This window comes from Siphateles boraxobius, unplaced genomic scaffold, assembly GCF_051911475.1.
Source record: "Siphateles boraxobius isolate OS27281-9 unplaced genomic scaffold, OSU_SipBor_1 30, whole genome shotgun sequence".
Lineage (NCBI taxonomy): Eukaryota > Metazoa > Chordata > Actinopteri > Cypriniformes > Leuciscidae > Siphateles > Siphateles boraxobius.
The window spans coordinates 16834549-16852349 of record NW_027508920.1 but is presented as its reverse complement, the minus strand read 5'-3'; the positions used below and the strand labels follow the sequence as shown (position 1 = coordinate 16852349).

The following is a 17801-nucleotide window of genomic DNA, read 5'->3' as shown; positions in this document are numbered from 1 at the left end:
TTCAGGGTTCAAGGAAAATTTGATCTCTAAACTTTGCCCTTAATTTTTTTTTCGATACTGCAGATTAAAACGACAAACCAAATTTAAGAAATCCAAAGTATATATATATTTTTTTTTTCCACCTTTTCAATTTGGGTAATTTCAATTGGCATTTTTCTCAGTGATGCTGTGTTTTTAAAGATTTGAGATGTATAAAAGTGCAATGGTTAACATCTGTGATGGTTTTTGTTTGAAAATAAAGCTCACTGAAGTTCAATGCGTATAAGGTGTCTTTTTTTGCTGAGTTTTTCATGACATACAGGTCCTTCTCAAAAAATTAGAATATTGTGATAAAGTTCATTATTTTCCATTATGTAATTATAAAAATTAAACTTTCATATATTTTAGATTCATTGCACAACAACTGAAATATTTCAGGTCTTTTATTGTTTTAATACTGATGATTTTGGCATACAGCTCATGAAAACCCAAAATTCCTATCTCAAAAAATTTGCATATTTCATCCGACCAATAAAAGAAGTGTTTTTAATACAAAAAAAAGTCAACCTTCAAATAATTATGTTCAGTTATGCACTCAATACTTGGTCTGGAATCCTTTTGCAGAAATGACTGCTTCAATGCGGCGTGGCATGGAGGCAATCAGCCTGTGGCACTGCTGAGGTGTTATGGAGGCCCAGGATGCTTCGATAGCGGCCTTAAGCTCATCCAGAGTGTTGGATCTTGCGTCTCTCAACTTTCTCTTCACAATATCCCACAGATTCTCTATGGGGTTCAGGTCAGGAGAGTTGGCAGGCCAATTGAGCACAGTAATACCATGGTCAGTAAACCATTTACCAGTGGTTTTGGCACTGTGAGCAGGGGCCAGGTCGTGCTGAAAAATTAAATCTTCATCTCCATAAAGCTTTTCAGCAGATGGAAGCATGAAGTGCTCCAAAATCTCCTGATAGCTAGCTGCATTGACCCTGCCCTTGATAAAACACAGTGGACCAACACCAGCAGCTGACATGGCACCCCAGACCATCACTGACTGTGGGTACTTGACACTGGACTTCAGGCATTTTGGCATTTCCTTCTCCCCAGTCTTCCTCCAGACTCTGGCACCTTGATTTCCGAATGACATGCAAAATTTGCTTTCATCCGAAAAAATTACTTTGGACCACTGAGCAACAGTCCAGTGCTGCTTCTCTGTAGCCCAGGTCAGGCGCTTCTGCCGCTGTTTCTGGTTCAAAAGTGTCTTGACCTGGGGAATGCGGCACCTGTAGCCCATTTCCTGCACACGCCTGTGCACGGTGGCTCTGGATGTTTCTACTCCAGACTCAGTCCACTGCTTCCGCAGGTCCCCCAAGGTCTGGAATCGGTCCTTCTCCACAATCTTCCTCAGGGTCCGGTCCCCTCTTCTCGTTGTGCAGCGTTTTTTGCCAAACTTTTTCCTTCCCACAGACTTCCCACTGAGGTGCCTTGATACAGCACTCTGGGAACAGCCTATTTGTTCAGAAATTTCTTTCTGTGTCTTACCCTCTTGCTTGAGGGTGTCAATGATGGCCTTCTGGACAGCAGTCAGGTCGGCAGTCTTACCCATGATTGCGGTTTTGAGTAATGAAACAGGCTGGGAGTTTTTAAAAGCCTCAGGAATCTTTTACAGGTGTTTAGAGTTAATTAGTTGATTCAGATGATTAGGTTAATAGCTCGTTTAGAGACCCTTTTCATGATATGCTAATTTTTTTGAGATAGGAATTTTGGGTTTTCATGAGCTGTATGCCAAAATCATCAGTATTAAAACAATAAAAGACCTGAAATATTTCAGTTGGTGTGCAATGAATCTAAAATAGATGAAAGTTTAATTTTTATAATTACATTATGGAAAATAATGAACTTTATCACAATATGCTAATTTTTTGAGAAGGACCTGTATATTCAGTGTTTTGGTGTGTGAATTTAATGTGAAGAATTCCTCTTGTAAGACTTATTACAGTATGTTTGTTTGTGCTTATAGTCTGTATAAATGTCAGTTTCCAATACTGCTTTGTCTCACTAGATGTCAGTATTTAGAGTTTTATGTAACATTTTAATGCTGCCCCTAGTAACAATCTGCATACTAATATCTAATATATGTACCGACTAGACGTATTATGCTCTGTAAATGATTAATCACAGTAGTATGATTTTAAACTGACCTATAACGCCCTAATCATTGATAAACCGAGCACAGAGCTTTAAAACTCAGGCTTCAGTTTACTGACTGTTCATGACGACTGACTCTAATTTAGCTCACCAAGATGCACTGCTTAATTTTGACGGTATTTTCATCCATCCTTTTCTCTTCCGGCGACATGCTTCTGGCACATTGTGACAGGTTAGTTCCCATAACCATCTTCTTGATCAAGGCTTCATTGGTGAAATCTGAACAGCTTTTATGAATTATCCAATGAGAAGACTGCATTAAATATTAAGCTGAATATATTGGTCATTGATGTGTGCACGCAAACTCTTAAATTTGTATTTTTGTTCCATGAGTTATATGAAATGATTTGTGGTTTACCTTATGAAGACTTCAACTGCCACCAGATGGTAGGCTATTCTCATTATGGCTGAACTTTGAGTCCATGACAAAGCAGGTGTTGAAGGTGGAGAAGCTGAGCTTTGAACCTTTATTAAAGAAGCAGTAGATAATGTTATTGATCTTGCTTTTTATGAGCTGAACCTGTAAAGCCAGACAAACTACTCGGGTGCATCACTTGCCTGACATGTTTGTTGCCACCAGTCTGATCTACTGCACAGGAGAAGTCCTGCGACAGGTCCAGATGGCTAAACTGTTCGATGATGACAAGTACTTCGTAGATATGAAGTTGACTACAGCTCCTGGTGAGTCAAACACATTTGGTTTTGTTCTGATGCTCATCAGAAAAGCTCTCTGCCTGATTTATTGTGCCCACTGCTATTCCCCTGCTTACCCACAGAGGTCGTTGTGCAGGCTTTTGCAAATCTGACCTCAGGGTTCCCAAACCAGACCGTCCCATCCGCAGAGCTACAGAAGTTCCTGAAAACATACTTTGAAGAGCCGGGGAAGGAGTTTGAGCAGTGGACTCCTCCAGACTGGCATTCAAAGTAAGAACATTTTGTTTTGACAATGAGTTGTCTTGATGCAACAATAGTGTTTCACCTGAAAATTATAATTCTGCCATTTACTCACCGTCATTCCAGTCTATGATTTTCTTGGAACACAAAAGGAGGAATTTTGCATGGTTTGAAAGCTCAGTCAACATTCACTTAAAGTATATGGAAAGAGCAGCCAGGACATTCCGCAAAATTACTCCTTTTGTGTTCCACTGAGAAAAGTAAGTCATGTAGTGAGAAAAAGGCATTAATTTAAATTTGAATGTTGTTCCCTGTTCCACAGACCTAAATTCTTATCCAGGGTGTCTGACTCAAAATATCGCAGTTGGGCTGAAGAACTGCACAGTTTGTGGAAATCCCTTGGTCGAAAGGTAAATGTTGGTTTTCAACAATGTAGCCTACAGCTTAAAAAAAAAAGGTGTAAAAACACTTTACAAAGAAATTGCTAGTACATTTCACAATTAATTACAAAGAAATATCAGATAACGCCAATTGGAAAAGCCAATAATATTGATATCAATAATATCTGTTTTATTTACAACTTTATTTGTCTTATTACTGTATACGTGGCTGTGCAGATCCGTGATGATGTCAGAGACCATCCAGAGCTGTACTCGCAGATTTACACCCCACACCCAGTCGTCGTGCCCGGTGGCCGCTTTAGGGAACTCTATTACTGGTTAGTCTAATTATTTTGCAAATACATGCGTGTATGTATTTGGTAAAGAGAGAGTGGTATTTGCTAATGCCATTATCGCTGTTATTGCTCATACATTGCTCTTCAGGGACTCATATTGGGTATTAAACGGCCTCCTTTTGTCTGAGATGACCGAGACAGCTCGAGGAATGATTCTGAACTTCGCGTTCCTTGTGGAAAGGTGCACTCACACACACACATCGATGTACTGCAGCTCTAAATTAGATTTTAGCAGTTTTTAACGGTCTTTTAAATGCGGTGTAAAACACGTCACACACCAGTTTTATTGTTTCAAAAAAGCGCCACTAAATATTCCACTTCAAATTCTGTCACTCATCATTATTCACCCTCACATCGTAATCATTATGCTGCCCCCCCCCCCCCCCTTAATGTTTTTGGTTTAACTAAATATTGCCTCAGTTTGTGAAATTTAATTGAGCAATTAAATTAATTTTAGTAATATAATGAATTTTATTAAATATTATCCCTTTGCTCCCATTTAGATACGGCTTTGTCCCAAACGGTGGTCGAGTTTATTACGAGCGGCGCAGTCAGCCTCCCTTCCTTCCCATTATGGTGGAGAGCTTCTATGAGGTCACCGGAGACAAAGACTTCCTCGGGTAACCTTTCCTACTAAATTGCCTTCCAGCAGGGTGAATATTGAGGTGTTGCGCTCAAGCCCTCTGAACAACACCTCTGCACCACATGAGCTCTGTGTGTGTGTGTGTTTAGGCAGATTTTGCCAGCACTGGAAAGAGAGTACAGCTTTTGGATGCAGAATCGCTCTCACGTTGTGGCGATAAATGGACTGACACACATCCTGAATCAATATAATGTACCGGTGGACAGACCCAGGTGAGACCATGCATTAACACTCAGGGTCACCCCTAAAGCAAAAGGAAAAATATATTTTGCATAAAGAAATAATGGACCATTTTGCTTAAGCCGTTATTATGTACAATTCTTATTACTGTATTGCATTTTTTTTGTATTTGATTATAGTGGTGATTTGTAATTTGTCAATCCCATTACTTTGTTGTAATACACTGTTACAGTTACACATACATTGTTTGTGTGTTATTTTAGTAGCATTTATTTATATATATATAAGTAGATAATTTATTTTTTATTATTATTTTTTTTAAATAGCATATATATTTATTTTAGTAGCATTGAGATACTATTATAGTACTTATTTAATAATACTTTTGAATTAGTTTTTATTTTTATATTTTCTGGTTTAATTTTTATTAGTAATTTTATTGTATTTAAAAAAAAGTTTTTTTTATTTTTCAATGTCTATAGTTTATTCATTTTTAAGTTAGTTATTTTAGAACATGTTAAACTAAAAGAAAATAATAAATGTAGCATTGACAACTTGCTGAAAGTTTATTTTATTACATTTTTAATCTTCATTTTAGTTCAAGTAACGAAAATGATGTTATGGTTTAAGTTAACCATAACCATGCATAAAACATTAACCCAATATTTTGTGTAGTTTAATAATAATCTCATTCTTATTACTGTGATTCTCAATATTGTATTAAATTAAAACATCTGGATGCATTACAGTATAGAAATCTGTGGCTATTTGCAGGCCTGAGTCCTACAGTGATGATGTTGAACTGGCTGAGGGTCTGTCAACAGGTAGGAATACAGGAATCATCATTCAAGTTCATTCTCCACCAAATTAAACTTTCTACTACTAATATTTAGATGCCTACATCATGTGCCACAACAAGATAAACATTAAAATGGTTTAAAATCATATTAACGGAATAGTTTACCCGAAAATTGAACATTTTGTCATTCTCACCCTCATGTTGTTCCAAACCTGTATGGGTTTCATTCTTCTGTTGAACTCAAAAGTAGATATTTTAAAGAATGTTGGTAACCAGACAGCTGACGGCAGCCATTGACTTCCATAGTTGGATTAAAAAGGTAGTCAATGGCTATCATCAACTGTCTGGTGACCGACATTCTTTAAAATATCTATTTTTGTGTTCAACAGAAGAAAGAAACTGTTACACTATAACTACGTCACCTTAAAATAGATTTTACTAAAGTACTGAGAAATATTAATGAACTACATGTACTTACAATAATTTGCAGTTAGGGTTTGGTTTAGGATTAGTTGCTTTATTTGTAATTATGCATAATTTACTGTTATGACTATAGTTACTGTTATGATTATAGTTGGTACAAGTGACGTCACCAAAATAAAGTGTTATTGGAAACTCATACAAGTTTGAAACAAAATGCGGGTGAGTAGGTGTGAACTATCCATTCAAAGTGCCATTATTATTATGCTTTTTCAGGTAGTACCTTTCATGTAGTGTGTAATATAGCTGTTTGTGAATGTAAAGGTCTGCAAAGTTTCAAAGTGCATAGTAAATGGAGTCATTGTCTCACAAAAAAAAAAATTCAATTTGGAACTGCCTGAAACGAGTCATCAGCACTGTTGCCAACGATTTTCAATGGAAAGAAGCTGAAGCCCATTCAAAAAGTTGATAAATGTCACTAGATGACGTCATGCTCCAATTGTCGGCACTTTGCATGTTTTCTCTCCTAATCCATACTCGCATACTGTATTTGAATATAATATATAGCCGCATGTCCAATAAAGCTGTTCTCTTACATATTTTCTGTCATACAATGGAACTTTATTGATATAGTGACTGACTACATGTTAACCAGCAGTCCAAAAACTGCTAGAGTTGTCAAAACTTTGTGGCTTTTTTTTTTTAAGCGCTAAATGTGACTGAAAAGTCGTTAAATCTAGCAATGAAGTGCTAGGTTGGCAACACTGGTTGTCAGTAATTCCAGTCCTACACAAACCTGTATAATGCCAGCCTATGGTCTTTATTGTCTGCCCGCAAACAATGTCTTGCTTGACCCGCTCTCAAACACTAATTGTAGTTGAGGCCTGGAAGAGTTTGTTCATGTTGCTTGACATGTCAAGAAGATGCTATTTTCTGTATTGCAAAAGCAAATCCATTTTGCATGGACTTCCAAAGGATGAGGACGCCGTCGTTCCTGTTCGTATCACTGTGTATACAAGCGCTGAAGAAGATCAGGAGCTGAAATTCAGATATAGTAATGGGAGTTTCATTTCCAATATGCGGTATAAGCGGTAGTCCAATCACAACGCACTGGCCCACCTGACCAACCAGAGCAGAGTAGGCTCTCGGAAAGGAGGGGTTTAGAGATACTGAATGGATCTCCTTTCTTGTGTGTGTTTGTGCATGAAAATGCTTGTGTATTGCAGAGGCTCAGAAAAGACTTTGGATGGAACTGACATCTGGGGCAGAGTCAGGCTGGGATTTCTCTTCTCGCTGGTATATAGACAGCACAGGCAGAAACAATGGCACCCTGAGCGACACACAGACCAGCTCAATCCTTCCTGCTGACCTCAATGCCATTATGTGCCGCAATGAGCGTCTGCTGGCCTACTTCCACAGGATTCTGGGTAAAAGAGTAAAAACAGACTTATTTCTAAATACACACCCCTGATTTTAATAAATATACATATTGATAAATATTCTTTAGTAAAATGAAAGGGTCCAGCCGAACCTGTGGTCTAGAAATAAGCACACATTCTCAATGGTTTACAAATGGATGATGCTAGTTGGATGAAACTAATTACCTTTAATTTCTTCTCACCATCATTTGTTCGAACCCTTTTTGCCAAAATTTTAAGCTGCAATTCGATAATCTTTGTCAGGAAATATCCAAAATTACTCCTTTTTCCCCTTTATGATGCTCTATATCAGTCGTCGATCATTTTGTAGTATTGTCCGTATTTTGAATAAACAATTGAATTACCTGAATCATGCATTCTTTCAAACCCATAATGAACTCTTCCCATTACATCTTCCTTTTACTCCTGCAAATTGTCATCCTGGTATTGTTTATTTTATTTTAATTTATTGCATTCTTGATAAATCAATTATAATTAGTAATATAACAAATATTCATAGAATGGTAATGAATAATTGATTATTGTAATTAATAATTAAAAATGTTAATTCTAAACAACTTAAATGGCAAGCCTTAATATATTTAATAGTTCACATTATTAAATCAGAAGATTGCACACATACTTTGATTGATGGTTCAAATATTTGTCTATCACCTGTAGTTAAATTAATCTAATCAATTAACCTAATTTAATTTAGTAGCTTCATTAGGCTTTAAGGATGGATGATGGTCTTCTCTAAGCACTGAAATTAGACATTTATTTAATAATGCATAGATATTTTTTTGATAATGTAAAATATATATATATTTTTTTTACAATTATTAACATGTATTTATATATATTAAACATGCCAAAGAGACCTAACACATTAAGTGAATATATGAGGTCCACTGTATATGTAAATGATATACATTATATATCCTCTGTATGTAATGTATACAGAGGTGTGGTAAAACTACTGTTTAAAAGTTTCAGGTTAAGATTTATGTTTTTAAAAGAAGTCTTTCGTGCTCTGATCTTATTTGATCAAAAATACAGTGGAAACGGTTATAGTAAATTGTAATATTTCAATTTTAATATATTAAAATACAAAGCTGAATTTTCAGCATCATTACTCCAATCTTTAGTGTCACATGATCCTTTAGAAATCATTCTGATATTGATAATAACAAAAAAATGCATGCTTGCATATATTTCTGGAAACCTTTGAAATTGAAATGTCAAAAGAACAGCATTTATTTGAAATACAATATTTTGTAACAATGCAAAGTCTTTACAGTCAAAGTATAAATGTCTTTCAAGAAAAGAAAATGTACTGACCCCAAACATTAGAACGGTAGTGTATATTTGATGAAAATGCTTGTTTGCTGCCTTCCTGTGTTACCTAAGAAAACTAGTGTATGAACACTGTGGTTTGTGTTTTATTAAAAGCCATCTGGGATTTTTTTTTCTCACGTCTTGTTTCCTGCAGGCAATGAAGAGAAGGCTGCGGACTATGAGAAGGCACTTTCTGCTAGAATTAAAGCGGTTGAAAGTCTACTGTGGGATGCAGAGAGAGGAGCCTGGTTTGATTTCAGCCTGCTGAACGAGACCCGGCACCTGTCCTTCTACCCATCCAACCTGGCACCTCTCTGGGCACACTGTTACTCTAAACCAGAGATGGGCATTCAGGCTGTGCAGTATCTGAGAGTGAGCCTGTTACATTACAAACCTTTCTGTCAGTTATTGACCCTTTAGAGTGGGTCATACATAGACACATAGACTGTATACAACATATCCACACACAGACTGTATATTATGCAATGTTTCCTTCCTGCAGACAAGCTCCAGATTTCTCACCTAATAGTTTTCATTAGCACCTTCCATGCACATTCAGTCACTTCATATTGTAATGTCTTTATATATTATGTTTCCTCTTGAGAAACACCACTGTTCGCTTCCCAGTTTGTTCCCTATTGATTTATAAAAGATCTCAAATAAGAAGTATTTTTCAGTTTCACAGGAAGTGAGACCTCAAACAGGGAGGTTGCAATTCCCATCCTGTTACTGAAGCAAACTCCATGCTCAACAGCAGATGGCACTCTTTGCACAATATTCTAAAAAACCCTCTCTTAAACCGTTCTCTCTCTTTTTCTCTTTCTCTGTTTAGGCTAGTGGAGGACTGGACTATCCTAACGGGGTTCCCGCCTCTCTTAGTGACAGTGGGCAGCAGTGGGACATGCCCAACGCCTGGCCTCCGCTTCAACACATGATTATAGAAGGTATATGGTCGCTTGATCTTGTTTTTGTGTCTTTAAAGTCAACATGAAATCAAAGTCAGTCAAGTCTTATGTATTTGAATAGTGTTGTACTTAATACACATCGTTTCAGAGCAGCTTTACAGAAAATCACAGTGTTAATGTATATAATATCTACTGGGCGATAATATAGTTTACATTTTGAAACCATTAAAGCAATGAAGAGGTTAATATATAATGTATAAAAAATATCTCCCTAAACAAGTATACTGTATATATTTAAGCATCCAATTTTACATAAAGAGTTCAGTGATACAAAAAGTTAGTGCTCCAACTTAAACTGAATGGAAACGTTGCCTGAAACAAGTTTAATTTTTCAAATTATATTTATTTTATTTCAGCTTTATTTCAATTAACAAATGTTTTTGGTAGCACTTTATTGTCCAGTCCTGTTCCCCATGTACATACTATGTTCTTTTTATAGTTATTACAATATCTAAGTAATATAACCAGGCACTAACCCTGAACCTTCCTCTAATCCTAACCTTAACCCACCTTATATTACTCAGTACTTTCTTAGGGTTATTATTGTTTACTAAAACTATTAAAAACATGGTTGCAGTACACTCACATAAAGCAATTTATACTGTTTGGCAAATTAGGTAAGTACATGTATGCAGTGGTTAAAGTGGGATTTGTTAGGTGGGGGAACCCTCAAATTTTGTGTATAGGTGCAACAGGGAAAAATGACTCACCGTGGGACAACATATTGATATCGTGGTATAGCAATACTTTTTGGGAGAAGAGTGTCACTGTGGCACCACATATCACAATACTTATTTACTTGATATTTTAATGGTTTTATTTTGGTCTATCAACACTGATATGATGATGATATTATGTTAAAATTGCTGAACACTGGGCCAAAAATTCAGCCCTGGCATTGTAGCCACATCAACCCACATTACCCCCCCACCCCCCACAGCCATGTGCATTTAAATGTGAGGTAGTTGGGGGGGGTTCGGGGGCATCCCCAAGAAAATTTTGATTTCTCTGACCTACATGTGCAATTTAAGACTTTTGAAGGCCAAAAAAATTGATAATAAATAGCTTTAAAACCATATCAGTGTGCATTCGATTATTTGTCAATAACTGAGAGAAAAAGAAAGATTGAGATGAGTGACCAGTCTCCTTATTCTGCCGTATTTCTTCCCCTCCTAAAGCTGAACTTTGACTGATAGTCTTTTCATTTTCGTCTGTGTCAGTGAAGAAAGTAAACATAGGCTCAACTGATGAGTTTTATGAATCATTTTCTTAGATAAGTTAATTTACTCAAGGCTACCAGGTCAGTATTGCCAATAGGAGCCTTCTACAAGCTTTGGAATGTGAAAAGTAATTTTAAATAATACAAATAATAGGCTATGTTTAAGGCAGTTAGTGGAATTGGCAGACGTTCCCTCAGGCATTTGTTGTGGAAACGCTTCAAAGCATTCACAGGTATAAATATGCAGCATTAATGCACGGTGATTTTGAACGAATATTTAATGTCGATAATGGTTACATAATGTTAAAACTAATCCTGCTATTGATATCTTTGTTAGACTGCCGACCCTATAGAACAGTGGCAAGGGAAAGCAATGTTCGGCGAAATATCTAACATTAAACTAACTGTACCGCGCTCAACCACCGTGAGTGCATTTCACGCATTTATAATCACTCGCGTTGATGCGTTCAGCGGGGAGGAAGGGAGGTTGGTCGGCCAGTCGGTCCATCTCGGGACCAGCGAGATTCGTTGAGATTAATTAATCTATTTATTTAATAATTTATCTGAGGTGCTGGAACGCAGTTCCGGCCCACTTTAACCCCTGCATGTATGTAACTTAAATGGACCCGATTTACTTTCTAAATACATGTTCTTGGTTTTATTGCACATGATTCATCAGTATATTTGTCTGTATTTTACCTTTTAGTTCAAACTGACATGAACTAGGCCTAATGTGATCAGAGCACTATTTCAGAAGTCATGTTCCTGACTCGGTCTCCATCAGGATGCCATTTGTCCTGAAAATCAGACCTCTCTTTAGTCTGGTTGCTAACCATTCACACTTGTTCTCTCTTGCAAACCCAACAGGGGTGTGATGTTTAGCCTTATGTAATGAGTGTGTGTGGGCTGAGTTGTTCTTTGACCCATCAATAGAACAAAGTATTAAATAAAGAGCTACATCTGTTGGGCCAAACATTTTGCAACATCCAGGCTAATTGCATGAACGCATGATTTTCTGGTCACCCTTCTAAGAACTTGCAGGATATTGGTTAATGTTAACCGGTAGCCAATACCTCTATAAGTCATTATTACATTTTTTACTTTGGACATAAATTTACATGGTAAATCAACACAGTATGTCATTACAATTGCGGTTTTCTTATTTTTAGTTTTTGGGGTGCACTCTATTTTGAAGGTTCACTTTATGCCCGGGACTCATTGTATGATTTTGGGCTGTCCCAGATGAAAGATTGACCAATCGTGGCGATTTCTGTGGTCGTGGCTCTTAAACGGTGGTCCTACGTCGGACAGTGAGAGAGGTTCAAAGACGGCCGTTGTCACGGTTCTGGGACCAAAGATAGCCTGCGATCTAATTTTCTGAAAGTGTCAGAAATTTAGCATGACCATCTCACAGTGTGTTTGCTGCCACAAAAATGCAACATGAAATGGCGTATTCATCAATGCGACATGGATAAAGACACAATAAGGAAGTTATTAGGAACAGGATTGGGCACCAGAACCCCTGGTCTAATAAGTAACTTCACTGAGAGTTAGTTGACATGTAGATGCAGAGTATTAGTAGAATGTTAGGTTAGGGTTAGCTATCTTTTTATGTAGTTTGTTCATAGTTTGAGGACGACACCATGTAATGCAAATTTGTTGGCATCTTCCGGATTTGGCTAGCTTTTATCAAGTGGCAGATGAAGATCTGCGTTTTTCCTCACTGAAAATCCTGGGAACCAAATGATTGGGAGAGAACATCCTTGAAAAAAGTGTGATCCTATAGACAACAACAGTTTGGTTCTCTTGCAACTCCTGACAGGAGTGTACGGATTATCCAAAGGCACAGGCAGGCTGTAATGCATCAGCATCAAACACACATTTTGCACATCAGCTATAACTTGAAGCAGTGTGTTTGAAGAATCTTCAGTCTGTTCAATGTGTGAACTAAATCACATTTTTCCCTTAAATTCAATTTGCCTGCTGTCATATCTTGTCTGTGAGTTTCGGAAGTGACTATTAAGATGTGATTAATGATTCTCAGTAGTTGGGGAATTTGCCATTTAAATGACCCACCCACTTCTCACCCCATCCATCATGTCTTTGCAGGTCTCTCTGGGCTCGATTCAGCCCACGCTAAAGAGCTCGCCTTCAGTTTGGCCCAGCGGTGGATGCAGACCAACTGGCGGGCGTACATCAAATATGAGGCCATGTTTGAGAAGGTTAAGTCCACTAAAATCCACTCTGGGCTGTCTCCAAAATCACCCCCTATACTCTTATATAGTGCAGTATTTGAGGGAACGAACAACCATTTGTAGTGGTGTTTGAAACCATCTATCGAGAGCATTCATTCGATCCCAGAATGCATCACAGTAATGATTGTCCATCTGATGAACGCTCAACTGCTAGCTCCAAGAGAATACCCATGAACTGATGAATTTAGTTAATTCCTGCATCTCGCCGAAAAATGCAGTCCGCAGGGCATTCAGTGTCCAAATTCGCTTAATTTTCATTCACTCACTCAGTGGACTATATTAGTGGAGTAATGTAGGTAATAGTGAAATGTAATATTTTGGAATAGGTACCGATTTCGGATACAGTCCCTCTAAACAAATGCAGAAACTAAATAAGAATAATCCATTTTAATTTCATGGTGACTACAGGTTGGCTTTAATGTATTGCAGTGTTTATTATAAATAATTTATCCGTGCACATCCTTTCTGTAAAATTCATGTGCCCTCCAGGGCTCGACAGTAAGGGCCAGAGATGGGGGACTCGAGTCACATGACTTGACCCGAGTCGCAAATTTAAGGACTTGAGACTTGCTTGACTAAATTAAGAAAATGACTTGACTTTGACTTGAGATCCAATGACTCGAGACTTGACTTGAACTGTATGACTCGAATAACTTTACATACATTTTTATATAAATCATCGCAACATCAATTGATGAACAAAATGAAAGCAATGGAACCATTGACGCCAGTAATCAGATTCTGCGCGATTGCGTGACACTGCACAAGCACAGAAAAAAACATACATTGTGGTGAGCGCGCTAAATACAAAAACATCTCCCAGCATCGTTTCTTTTTGGATATAAACACCAGATCTTGTTTGAATATGGTCAATTTCTACTGTACGCATAATAACTGGCAAGGGATATTGGACACGACCATCACAGCCTCGAACTTCATTCACCACGTCTAAAAGTAAGCTATGGCTTGTTTAACCTGTTTGTTAATTTGACTAACGTTAAATCTAGAGAGAATAGTGGTCAAAACAGCATGCCTCTATACAAAATCTTGTTTTCAAATGTAGCTTAAGGCTGTCAATAGATTCAAATGATAATGTTTTGTATAACGTGCATAAATTCACACAGACATTTGCCAGTTTCTTTCAAATCATGCTTTAAAGCCAAATATGTTGCTCTTTTCCAATGATGAAAAACATGGAAAACCCCCAGTTTTCAGCTTTGTCCAACACCTGGTCGTCTAATGGTTAGACAGAGACCTGGAGAGGCCTACAAGCCAGTGTCTCGCACCCACTGTGAAATTTGGTGGAGGATCGGTGATGATCTGGGTGTGCTTCAGCAAGGCAGGAATCGGGCAGATTTGTCTTTATGAAGGATGCATGAATCAAGCCACGTACAAGGTTGTCTTGGAAGAAAACTTGCTTCTGCTCAGACAATCAAAAGTCGTCCTCAGAGTCGTCCTAAACACACTGACACTTAGTGGTGTGGATGCAGCATCACGCAAAAGTTGTCGGTTGCCGATGCCAGTGTAGAAATTCACTATTCACCATCAGCCACAATTAATTTATTTCACAAGTTAAAGTGTGGAATAACAAGGAAAAAGTTAGCAATATTCAGCTGGTCATGTGATCTCAGCATGGCACTCAATGGCTGCTCAGAATGGAATTTTACACTATTTCCTGATAATGATGCACACAAATGACATGCATCTTTAAATGGATCTAAAAATGTAAAATATTAATGAGAATGCTGCTTTCTTAAATATGTTGATTGTAAATTAATACGTTATGACTTGGTGTTCACTTAACTTTCTCCCTCTCTCCCTGCAATTCTCTTCACCCCATGTTCTTGTTACAGTACAATGTCAACGGTGATGGAAAGCCCGGAGGAGGTGGCGAGTATGAAGTTCAGGTATTAATGGCCTGTTCATATTTACATATTCATAAATCTGCTTCCGAGCTTGGCACAGCGCTTCGGAGACATTTTAATCTCTGGAGGAATTAGGGGTAAATTAGAGTTCTTCAGACCAGCAGAACCATTCTTGAAATGTAGAATCTCATTTTTTTTCTCAAGACCCTGAGGACCAATAGAGTGTCTAGAGAAGAAAGGGCAAATTAATAGAAGCTCAGATCATCCAATTCCAAGTTCATATAAAGACTTTCCATGATACATCTTATGAAATGTATTCTATCAAACTTTGGCATTAGTGTTGCAAGCATCAGTATTTCTATTGCTGAAACCCTAACCTTATTAAAATTTGGCGAATATCTCGTCCCACACGATTTGTGCACAGAAACGTGACTGATAATCCCAACTCTCACTCTTGTTCCTTTGGCATAGTTGGGATTCGGATGGACCAATGGGATTGCTCTGCAGCTGCTGAACCAGTATGGTGATAGGCTGAGCTCTGGAGGGTGTGTCCTGAATGCCAGCATTCTGATTGGACTCATCTATCCCATCTTAAAATCTCTGTTCTGATTCTGATCAATGATAGCTGGAGGCTGAAGCAGAGGAAACATGAGAAAATCCCATCTCTCTATTCAACAGTTGAAACTGAAAAGATTCAATCGATGTCATTCTGTCTGACTTGCTTGCTTTTTTGGGCTCCTGCTGTGTCTTTTGTCTTTAATTCACAGAATCAATTCATCATACTGTATTTGTTGTTGTTAGAAAGAGAAAACTACATGGGTCAATCTCAAATATTTCTTTATTTTTTCAGCGAAATAAGGATTTATATTGTAGTTAAAGGTGCACTGAGTCGTTTTTCTCTTACACAAAGAAAATAATAGAATGGTAATATTTTACAATAATGTTCCATTTGTTGACATTAGTTATCATGAACTAAGACTAATAAATGCTTAAGAATTGATAATTTTAGCTTTCACTGACATTATTAAAAGAAAAAGTTGTATGTCAATATTATTAAACGGACCAGAGGCCTATACCATGAAGCCGGTTAGGTGGCTAGCCAGCTATGTTTCAGTTTAGTTTGTGACAAGCCTGGGTTTTAGGGACCATAAAAGTGGTTTGGCTTTTAGCTGTGTTCATCGCCATAGTAACTTACGCTCCACGGCTAACCTGGTCCAGGGCAGGTTATGTTCCAGGTAAGAGGTTGCAAACCGAACTTGGACCAATCAGCTGTGAGCAAAGTGACACATGACATGCGATAAAGTCACTCCACCCGTTTCTACTCCAAATTAAAGATCACTACATGGCAAATGATTTTTAAAGACAAAATCGTCTGGTTTTTAGTGATGCTTATTTAGAATAATACATTTGTATGATTTAGATATTATTTATGTAATTATTATACCCTTAATCAATCACACATGTACAATTTTAGTTCATCAATTATTATTACGCAGTTTAAATAAATAAATATATAAACGTAATAAATATAAATACGCTTTAGCATCAATAGATGAAGCTATAAAATGACTACATGTGAGCTTAAATGTTCAATTCTCTCTATACCTTTATCAGCTGTATAAAATAACTTCACAACTTTTAACTTGCACTGATATACAGTAGCGAGACTTTTTCTTTTAGTTGTCCTCTTTCATAGACAGCTGTTTTCTTCTTGGTGTGTAAATTTGTTTAAATTCTTACTATTTTAATACTTTTATCTAATAAGTGAATTGCGCTGCTCTCGCGAGAAATTAATCTCAGTTTCACTCTTTCTCAACGTGTGATTGGTTGTTCGCTACTGATGTCACTCCTAAACTCAGGATCAAAGCCTGAGTTGACAGAGAAAGTTGATGATCAGCGTCATGGTACCAACAAAGCCTGGTTGTATTGGTTTGGTTTTGTCAACTTAAAACTAATCCTGTAACCCTGAGTTTGTTCAACTACCATCATGGTACGGGCCCCTGGGCTGACATTAACTAACAATGACCAGTTGTATTTTTTATTAACTAACATTTTCAAAGATTAATAAATACTATAGCAAATTAATTGCTTTTTTGTTAGTTAATTTTAGTTAATGCATTAATGGTAACTGAGATAGTAACTGTAGTGTTACTAATAGTTTTCTAATTTGTTTTTATTTGTTCACTCACATGAAGAATTAATGTTTTCATGAGATTTATTTTGAAGTAACTTTAATAAACCAGTCTGGATGGGTTTGATATGAACATGTAGATGATAATCTAATGGAAAATAGATACAATGGTATATTTCAGGTTCATTGTCTTAGGTAGTAATTAATGTCGCTGCAGTGGCAGGATCAGAAGATTATCGTCATGACTAAAAACTAAGCTGACATTACAAATGGTAATTTGTTCTAATCCAATTTAAAGGCTTATTGCAGAACTTTGCACATGCTGTGTACGAGTAATATGATCATTAAAAGTGCTACTGTTTGAAGAAGTGTGTACTAGTTTGATGCTAAATTTTATTGACACAAAGTCCTTATATAATGTTTTTAGGTTTCAGCCCGAGTCCCCTACATTATAAGGACTGATGTCCTTGTAATTCGAAATGATAAATAAATGATTTTTTAAATTAAGAATGTAAAAAAAGCAGATAGTTTCCTGTGATGGGTAAGTTTAGAGGTAGGGTTGGGGGCTAGAAATTTTCATTAGTGCAGGATAAAAACCATTACGCTCATGGAATGTCCTCATAAAAATGATAGGTGTACCAACGTGTGTCTGTTGACATTTGCTTTCACTTTTATTCTCTGAACTTTATAGTTACCTTCTAAGTAGTGTGTGTGAAGGTCACACAGAACAAATCTGAAGAATGGACGATTATTATTT

General features: G+C 37.1%; 1 protein-coding gene across 2 annotated transcripts; it reads left to right on the top strand.

Moving 5' to 3' along the window:
• The first annotated feature begins 2207 nt into the window (after window positions 1–2207).
• treh (trehalase (brush-border membrane glycoprotein)) lies at window positions 2208–16994 on the top strand. Of its 2 annotated transcripts, none has more exons than XM_077248346.1 (15): window positions 2208–2353; window positions 2762–2862; window positions 2958–3105; window positions 3398–3485; window positions 3693–3793; window positions 3900–3992; window positions 4315–4431; window positions 4544–4666; window positions 5409–5458; window positions 7080–7280; window positions 8764–8981; window positions 9442–9553; window positions 12903–13015; window positions 14902–14955; window positions 15385–16994. In XM_077248346.1, the coding sequence occupies exons 1-15, from the start codon at window positions 2277–2279 to the stop codon at window positions 15520–15522; spliced, it is 1734 nt and encodes a 577-aa protein (XP_077104461.1). In that variant the 5' UTR covers window positions 2208–2276; the 3' UTR covers window positions 15523–16994. The 2 variants fall into 2 exon arrangements, with proteins under 2 accessions (XP_077104461.1, XP_077104462.1); XM_077248347.1 differs by having other exon boundaries at window positions 2225–2353; window positions 2779–2862.
• The last annotated feature ends 807 nt before the right edge of the window (window positions 16995–17801 follow it).